This window comes from Ochotona princeps, chromosome 26 (genome assembly GCF_030435755.1).
Source record: "Ochotona princeps isolate mOchPri1 chromosome 26, mOchPri1.hap1, whole genome shotgun sequence".
Classification (NCBI taxonomy): Eukaryota; Metazoa; Chordata; class Mammalia; order Lagomorpha; family Ochotonidae; genus Ochotona; species Ochotona princeps.
This window is the reverse complement of record NC_080857.1, coordinates 32,185,742-32,195,647: the sequence shown is the minus strand read 5'-3', so window position 1 is coordinate 32,195,647 and position 9,906 is coordinate 32,185,742. Positions and strand designations below refer to the sequence as shown.

General features: G+C 45.3%; 1 protein-coding gene across 1 annotated transcript; it reads right to left on the bottom strand.

Annotated features, from left to right (window-relative positions):
• Positions 1-6,996: 6,996 nt before the first annotated feature.
• LOC131478016 (zinc finger protein 84-like) lies at positions 6,997-8,481 on the bottom strand. Its single transcript, XM_058655121.1, has one exon. The coding sequence runs from the start codon at positions 8,368-8,370 to the stop codon at positions 6,997-6,999; it is 1,374 nt and encodes a 457-aa protein (XP_058511104.1). The 5' UTR covers positions 8,371-8,481.
• Positions 8,482-9,906: the final 1,425 nt, after the last annotated feature.

Here is a 9,906-nt window from a genome sequence, read left to right as displayed (position 1 = left end):
CTCCCCCCAACAGTGGATTCCTCCACCTTGTTGAATTACCACAGTTCAAATTCAGTTGAGATTCATTCATTGCAAGCATCTACCAAGCAGAAAGTCCAGCATTTTATTGTCCAGATAAGTTCAACGGTTTTGGGGGGAGACGATCTCTGGTCTGAAGGCAGAGCCAGCAAAGTATCAAGATGGGCCAGTCTTAACATGCACTGGCAGATCTAAGACCCAGGATGGGGTGCTGGCCTGGGGCTTCATTGGGTCACAACAAGAGCCAATTCACATTAGGACCAGGACTGGGGACAGGTTCGGCCTGGTTAGGCTGCAGGGTTCACCAGCTTGAACTGGAGTTGGGCAGTCTAGACTGAGCCAGGTTGCAACACCTACTGGTTAATGAGGTGAAGCAAGCCGTATCAGGCAGGAAAGGTAGTTGCTGGGTCTGTGAGCTGCATGGGTGAGGGGCTTGACATGGACCAGGTGTTGGGTTCAAGAGCCCCACAGTCTGTGGCATACAGAGGGGAGTGAGTCACCTGGCCTGGATCCTTGCCCTGCCTTTACAGTGGGTGGTGGTCTGTGAGCTTCAAGGCTTTCCTCTGGGTGTTATGTTGCTTGGCACTCCCCCCTAGGCCCTCCTGTCTGCATTCTCGGTCCACCTGTGTTGAGGGTGCCAGATCTGTGAGCCCCATGGGTGGTGGTTGAATTGCACACAGATTAACTGGCTCAGATCTGACAGCCAGATAACTGATTCACCTGTGAAAACTGGAAAAGACATTCGTGAACAGCTGTATTAGATCTTATGGATGATATGACATCCCAATGGATTCTACAGAAGACATCTACAGAGGACATCTGTGCCATCCCAGAGGAAGGAGGACAGAACAAATTGGACAACCATGCCGAGCCAAGTGATGACAGCAAATATCTGGGAGAATGGAAACTCTAAAGTTCACTATGTGAGTCAATAAAAATTGAAAGTGTTCCCTCTTCACTGGTAAGATCGACAACATTTCAAAAGTATCAAAACCACCCGGGCACAGCCCTTGGAGTGTGCGGTCATTAGGACCCTGTGGGTTGGTAATTGATGGCTAGGAAGGCTAGTCTCCATGCCTGGGTGTGGGGGTGGTTGAGAAGATGGGTATAACTTTTCCTCTCCTTTTTTTAAAAAAAAATATTTATTATTTAATTTTGATAATCTTTACATAGTGGATTAGGACACAAAGGGATAAGGGCCACAGGAAAGTGGGTATAGGGAGAAGCCCCATCCAGCCTCCCACCCATCCCAGGTCCCTGACATGGGGCATGCGCTGAGGGTCCTGCTCAGGTAGTTTTCATAGTCTAACAGTTCTGAAATGCTGCCAGTCTTTCCATTCCAAGCATGATGAAATCACTCCAGAATCCACTGACTTACACAGTCTGCCTTAGAGTCTGTTAGCCCAGAGTTTCTCTGCCAACACATGACAGGCGTAGATATTGATTTGTTCTGTCCTTTGTCCTTTGTTGTGGTACTAGGTGTCCTCTGCAGGTTCCAAAAGGCTGCCCTATCCTCCATGTGCACTAGGATTTGCTGTACACAGTTCTTTCTGAGCCTCTAAGAGGACTCAGCTTTGATACTAGCATTCCATGTAAGACCATGGAACCTGTACTTTTCTTCACAGTTGGGGTTCTGAGATCAGCACTTCAGTTGAGAGATGCCCAAAGAAATTTTTGTCTGAGGTGATCCCAGGCCTGATTCCTTACTGTGCATGCCAATACAAGCCAGTACAGGGTTCAGTACAGTCCGTCACCCAATCATCATATACATATTTGGTGGTTGCAGTTGCTGTGTCAATTCTGTTTCCAGGCCTATCTTCCACATGAACTTATGGGTTTTGCAGTCCAGCTTGATTCTGCCCACCACACACTCGGCCCTCATGCAAACCAGTAAGAGCTGCAGCTTAGTTGGGGTAACTTCCTATAACTGCCACCAGGCCCTTCCCTGTGCCTGGTTCCCATGCTTGCTGGTATGTACAACAGACTGATCCAGTCTGTCCCATATCCCATTCAGCTCTCCCACATGTCACTAGGCACTAAAGCTTAGTTCAACCCAACCATCCACAGTATCCAGCCCACACATGCTGTCGGGTGCCTCTCTGTCTAGCCACCCCTGCCCCAATCCTGGTTTTCATGCTTTCCAGTGGCGGTGGTAACCCAAGAGGGGGGTACCCACTATTTTGCTACTGGGCCCACTCCCACTCCCAGATCATGCATTCTCCAGGTGGTTCTGCAGTTTAGCTTGACACAATTAGCCCCACGTGCCAGCAACTGCCAGCTGTTGCTGCAGCAAAGCAAACCAACCCTCTCCCACTTTGATTTAAGCTTGCACCAACCATTAGGAGCAGCCAGCCCAGCCTGGCTTTTCCCTGATAAAGCTCACATGAGGCCAACAGGTGTTGTAGCTCTGCCCAGTCTGGTCTACCCCCATTTAAACTCATGCTCTGCAGTGGGAGTGGCTATCCATCAGGGGAGCCCTCCACATTTCACCCACCAGCTTTACTTTTTCCTGCCCCCTTCCCCTGCTGCCCCAGGGTCTTGTGTATTCTGGTTGTGCCCAGTGTCCTGGTCTGGCATGGCATGCATCACCTCAGCTTTTGCCAGCTAGCCCAGCCCAGCTAGCACCTAGTCCAAGCCATAATGTGTACTGCTGTGTGTAGCAACTAGAGCCAGCCCAATCAACACTCTGTTCTGGTGCTTGGATTTGCAAGTGGGTGATGTGAATCTGCCTTGTGTCGTTCACCCCCAACCTGCACCAAAAGTATACTGCTGGGTACCATTCCCTGGACTGGTCTGGGCTATTTTATTTCACTTGCAGGGACTATACCCCAGCAGAGGAGTTTCCTAGGCTTGTCCATCAGAACCACTGCCAATGCCAGATCTCTTACACACCAGTGGGTCCCATAGGCCATCCCTACTCAGCCCACTTTCTAATCTAGCAGGAAAAATGGCCCTTCCTGACCAGCTTTTTTTTAACCAAATCTGTTACCGTAGGGTGATACAGCCCAATCTAGCCTGGTCCACACAGACAGAGCTCATATGGAGCTTAGCAGTGGCAAAAATCTGATCTAGTCTGTCCTACACCTACCCTGGTCCTCACAAACACCAGTGAGTGCTGAGGTCTAGCCCAGTCCAGTGCACCCAGCCCCAGTCCACACTTGTGCCAACATATCCTGCAGCCATATCCAGACCCATTCTCTTTCCAGTCCCGTGCTTACCTATGGGAACCACAACCCAGCCAGATTGCTCTGCAACTAGGTGTGTTCAGCTATACATATTGCACACAGCAGTGGTTGCTTCAACCTAGCTTGACTTGGTCCCTCACCTGTCATGATCTTTCCTGTGGATGCTGTAGACTGGCCTGACCCAGTCTAAAACAAGTCCCACGACTCGCTGGTGGGTGATGGAACCTGGACTTGTCCTGTCTGCTCTCCACTCAGTCTCATGTAATCTGGAATGTGCAACAGCCTAGCTGAGCTTGACCTGTGCTCCAGCCTGGTTTCTGTTCTTGATTGCAAGGTAAGGTCGCCTCGATCCTGACCAGTTGCCTTCCTCCAAAGCCAACCCAAATATGAGCCAACAGTTGGAATTACACTGCACAGGCTGCCTAACACCCAGGCCTGAAACATGTGCTCACCAGTGGGAGTTGTCACCCCCATTAGGTTCTTGAAGTTTCCAGGTTCCCTCACTCAGTCCACTCCCCAACCCAGAGCTCACATGTTCCAGCAGGTGCTATGTCCTTGTGCAGCATAGCTCGCCACTCCATCTTGGCCTTTGTATGATATGGAAGTTATTGCAGTCCAGCCCACCTCACACCCTGTGGTAGGATGCACATGCGGATGCTGCAGCCTGGACCTGCCCAGCCTGCTATCAGCATCAGCACCCAAGTGTTGGTGATCCTAGAGTTGTTGCTAACTCAGCCCATCACCACCCTAACCCTTAAGCTAACAAGCGAGACTTGTGCTTCCACAGGGTCTGGCGCATTTATTCCCCACAGAATCTGCCCCAGGATCTAGTTCTCTCACATGCTGGTTGGTGTCATGACCCTTCCTAATATGGCAGACCCCTGTTGTGACACTCAAACAGGTCCTGGGATTCAACCCTGCCAGACAGGCACTCAGCCATTGCTTTTATGTGGCAGTCAGCGATGTTCTATGTTAACAGCCCATCTCAGGACACCCATATGGACTGGTAAATCAATCTGACAGATCATATGGACTCTCCCCTCCAAACAGCCAGGTCTCAGGCCCCAGCAAATTCGGTGACCCTGTCCCTGGGAGTCACACAGGATTCCTTCCTCACCTACACTCACATTGGCATTATCCATTGATATCTTCAGGCAGCAATTACATACCTCCCAAATCCTAAAGCTCACCACCAGGAAGCCAGGAGGTGGAGCCTGGCAGCCATTGAGCGCAACGGACTCCCAACAGCCAGGACTTATTCACCATGTGGCAACGGTGTTCATAGCTTGAGTTCCAAGCATTGGTTATGACCTGGCTCAGGGACACTCCGCAGCCACCATGCAGCAGAGAGCTCCTTCCACCCAAGCCCCAAGGTTGAAATCTGGCTACTCCTCTTATCTCCCTATCCAGAAACAGGAATGAAAAATAGAAAGATTTAAAATCATGATCAAACTCATTGTTGCCTAACACTTGATCCATTCAGAACTGGTCAATTATGCTAAGAATAATAATAAAAAAAAGACCTAAAATACCTGCATGACTCACGCACTTCGTTTCAACCTGTGGTTACTGAAGCAAGATCTAAACCCCAAATACATACCTCACGCCTCTGTTTTATCTCAACCCCCATTAATCCCATCCTTCTGCCCTATTCCACCTTCCTATGACACAATCACAAGAATCAAATTATGTTAGGAAGCTGTCAAAGACTGGGAACAATTCAGAAGTGCAATTACAAAATATGATACAAATCTAACTGCAAGGTAGGATGGAGAGTGTTCCTAGGGAGGACCTGAGCCAGGAACTGATCAGAAACAACACAGGGTTCACACCTTGGGTTCACATGAAAATGCTGGTGGGAAGCATTTAGGAGTGTACAAACTTTATTCTGCACTTTAAGTAAGGCACTGATTACATGGCACATTGAGCAGAAAAATTTGCCTCTCTTGCACTCAATGCTCAACATTTTGGGGTTTGATAAGGCTTGGACACTAATTACTAAGTAGTGGAAATCATTTCACACAAAAAGGTTTCACACAAAACATTTGATTTACCTCAACACCAGTCATGGTATCCCCTTAAAAATATATTTTATTTGAAGCGCAGAGCTATAATGAGGAGAGAAACAGAAGCAGGGAGATAATTTCCATCCACTGGTTCACATCCCAAACTGGCTGAAAGGCAGTAGCTGAGCTGATGTGAAGCCAGAAGCCATTAGCAAGACCAGAATAGGGTCCGTTAGGATGTGAACCAGTGGTGTCACTCTGGAATGCCAATACCTAAGACAGCTTCCTACTACACCACAGTAGTGCTGGTCCTGGTGTTCTCTCACACTTACACTTCAGAATTAGGACACAGGCTGGCATTTAGTGGAATAGATCAGCCAATGGCAAGCAGCTTACTGTGGAAAACCATGATGCACAAAATCAGTTTGAATCTGAGCAGTAGTGGTGGCAGCAGATACATCAAATCCAAGAGTCTGATGCCGGACAATTCTGATGTCTCTGGGATATATGTCAGCAGGCCCTGAGACCACCGAGGGGTGAAAAGATAGTGTTATTGGACTGAAGAACCACCAAACACACAATGGAGAGGAATGTCCATTTATTGGGACCAACTTACAAGCTTATATACAGTAAAAATGGGGGAAGGCAGAAGGGTGGTCCCAACAGTACTCCCACACAATGACATTGTAACTGTCTAGTAGGCAGGCCTATTTCTCTCAAACCTCTAATCAAGCTACAGGTCACATTTCACACCAAGAACTTGCAACTGTGTTTCAAGCCACATGCAGGTAGGCCAAAACAAGCTAGCACCTGGGCTGAAAGGTATGTCTGGGGGCATGTTCATTACATGTGAATGGAAAACAGGATGTGAATTGCATCTAACTTCTTGGAGTTAACTATGAGATCATTTCTAGCACAACATTCTAAGGACAAGAACTGGGATGCAGATCGCTACTCTAGCTGCATTCCCAGTAAACAGGCCAAGTTGGAGTCTCACCCAAGATTATTCTTAAGGTTTCCCAGGGACATGGTGTGCCATGTGCCTATGTCTTTCTACAGGGACTAAGTAGGGAGAGATCCAGGGCTGATCTCCCATACTAGAGTATTCAAGGAGTGACAGTGGACAAACGGGATCCACATTTGGCAAGGTGTCACAAGATTCTCACTCTTATCAAGATTCATCCTTCATAGCTGGGTCTTTAGCATTAAAATTGTCACATGCATCAGTTGATATTTGTGCTTTCAATTTTAGTCTGAAATACAATGTGGAATTTTGAGATTCTAAAAACTCGTACTACATACAATCTGTAAATGAAAAAGATGGTATTCCAAACAAGTATTATGCACTGAACATTAATTATCAACATGAAAATCTGAAAGCAGAACTCATTCACATTTTACCCCTCACAACAAAGGGAGATCACGTACAAATGGCATCTTATTTTAGCAACACAGCCTGTGTTCTGAAATACACTGACATTCAACCTGTTTACTTTTTTAACACTTGAGACTTTGAAAGTGTTTTTCCACTTCCATTGTACTTTTAGTTCTTTCTGTTTGCAATGTTGCTAACACTTGTTTCATTCACGTTGTAAGCTGACAGAGCATGCCAGTATGTTTATGGTAGCTAACATGTGTTTACATGCTTTAGTGATGAAAATTGATGGTTTCCAAAAGGCTTCTGCACTTTATCTACATTTGGAATGCTTTTCCCATAGGAATTCTGATATGTATGAAACACAACTGCCTGCAAAAGGATTTTCCCCAACAGGACATTCATACTGTTCTTACCCTGTGTGGATTCTCTGATGTGTAATGAGGTGTGACTTTCGAGAGAAAGCTTTTCCACACTCACTACATTCATAAGGTTTAATCCCTGTGTGGATACTCTGATGTCGAATCATGTGTGACTTCAGAGAAAAAGCTTTCCCACACTGACTACATTCATAAGGTTTTACACCTGTGTGGATTCTCTGATGTATGATTAGGGGTGACTTGTGCTTAAATGCTTTTCCACACTGGCTACATTCGTAAGGTTTTTCCCCAGTGTGGATTCTCTGATGTCTGATTAGATACGAATTCAGTTTAAATGCTTTTCCACACTCACTACATTCATAAGGTTTTTCCCCTGTGTGGGTTCTTTTATGCACAATTAGGGATGATTTATTCTTAAATGCTTTTCCACACTCACTACATTCATAAGGTTTTCCCTCTGTGTGAACTATCTGATGTAGGATTACATGTGACCTCTGAGAAAAAGCTTTCCCACACTGGCTACATTCATAAGGTTTTACCCCTGTGTGGATTCTCTGATGTATGATTAGGGATGGCTTCCGCTTAAATGCTTTTCCACACTCACTACATTCATAAGGTCTTTCCCTTGTGTGGATTCTCTGATGAGCGGTTAGATATGACTTCCGCTTAAATGCTTTTCCACATTCACTACATTCATAAGGTTTTATCCCTGTGTGTATGCTCTGATGCAGGATTACATGTGACTGCTGAGAAAAAGCTTTTGCACACTTTCTACATTTATAAGGTTTTTCCCCAGAGTGGATTCCCTGATGTGTGATTAGGGATGAATTCTGCTTTGATACTTGTCCACACTCACTACATTCGTAAGATTTTATCCCTGTGTGGATTCTCTGATGTGTAATGAGGTGTGGCTTCTGAGAAAAACCTTTTCCACACTCACTACATTCATAAGGTTTTTCCCCTGTGTGGATTCTCTGATGTGTAATGAGGTGTGACTTCTGAGAAAAACCTTTTCCACACTCATTGCATTCATAAGGTTTTACTCCTGTGTGGATTCTTTGATGTCGGATTAAGTATGACTTCAGCTTAAATGCTTTTCCACACTCACTACATTCATTAGGTTTTTCCCTGCTGTGGGTTCTCTCATGTACAATTAGACATGACTTCACCTTAAATGCTTTTCCACACTCACTACATTCATAAGGTTTTTCTCCAGTGTGGCTTCTCTGATGGATGATAAGGTATGACTTGTAATGAAAAGCTTTTCCACACTCTGTACATTCATAAGGTTTCCCCCCTGTGTGAATTCTCTTATTCCTACTGAGAGATAATTGCTGGTGAATGGCTTTTACATGCTCATTGCATTCATATGGCTTCTCTGCAGTGTCAAGGATCCTATCTCCCATGAGTCCTGACTTCTGGTCAATGTTTTCTTTACATTCATTGCACCTATAGAAATTTGCTCCTCTGTCCGTTCTATTTTTGGTGGTAATGCAAGATTTATAGTTAAAAGGCTTTTTACAGCAGTCACATATATAGTGATGTTTTGCTGTTTGGGTTATCTGATTGATATCTGCTTTACAAATCAGAGATTTCTCACTCTGGAAATGCTCATGGGATTTCTCTCCTGATTGTGTTTGTTGATGTTTGGCAAAGTCAGGATGGTTATGGAACACTTGCTTTTTAACCTGAACTGTCTCTTTCACATTCACAGGTTGCTTATTAAATGTGTCACTGGTATAAACTTTCTCACTCACAAGGAATATCTTCTTCCTGCTGTAAGTTTTTTCTTTCCCACTGTGTTCAAAAGACTGCTGACAAGTGTGCATCTTATCGTGCTGACTGAGATGTTTCCCACTCTGGAGTTTGGTCTCAGGAAAATTAGAGGCATGTTTTGTCTCAAGTGGCATTTCATCAGGCATCCTGTGGGAAGAAAAGATTTCAAATGAGCTGTGGTGTCTTTCTTCTGTCCTTTCAAAAGGTATCTGATTTATGAGCTCTCTTCTGGGAGGCGCTTTCTCCACCCATTGTCCAAGTCTACCTGGCCACTTAGCAAGTAAAACTTCCATCGAAAACTGTTTTCCTATTTCTGTTTCTATAGTATGATGCAGAAAGAAGCATTGAGTTTTCCTGGTAACATTTGTTCTGGTGTGCACAATATAAGACCTGAACAAAAACTCCACTCTAACCACTGCCTAGCTCTAGCTAAACCTCCGTATGGATCACACTTTTAGAGGGGTGGAGGTAGGAAGTACAGCAGTTTAGCACTTCAGATGCACTACTCATCAACTACCTATTTGCAACTTTTCTTCTTAACTCAATCTTCATATAGGACTCTAGGCTCTGGGTGCTTGTGTTTGGAGAGCTCCTTACAGAAGATTGTTGGCCCCTGGCAAAGGGCAATTTTTTGCATGACTTGAAAAACCCTAGGTGGATTCTGAATGCCAAATGTATCACATGGCACCCAAGTTCTGGGCTCTTTTCTCTCATTTCAGGTTATTTTATCCTCTTTGGAGGAGTGATGAGAATCCTTGCACCCCCTAAACATTTTCTTATGGAACATTGTCCTTGATTTTTTTCTGTTTAACATTATTTGCTTTTTCTGGAAAGTCAGATATGCACACAGGAGGATAGCAAGAGAGGAAGAACTTCCATCCATTGATTCACTCAACCAAGTGACCAATATGGGCGAATCTGAGATGATCCAAAGGCAGGAGCCAGAAACCTCTTCTGGGTGTCACACACAGGTGCAGGGACACAAGGCTTGGTGCTGTCCTCGACTGCAATGCCATGCAACAATCAGGGAGCTGGATGTTAAGTGGGGCTGCCAGGATGTGAATAAGTACCCATACAAGATCAATGCATGTACAAGGCAAGGACTTTAGCTATTAATGTACCAAGCTGTGCCTTGGGTTTGCTTTTTTGAAATGACTTATGTGGGC

Bases quoted from the DNA above. Each gene is read 5' to 3' on its own strand.
- LOC131478016 (XM_058655121.1), bottom strand. From the start codon at position 8,370: ATGGGAGATAGGATCCTTGACACTGCAGAGAAGCCATATGAATGCAAT.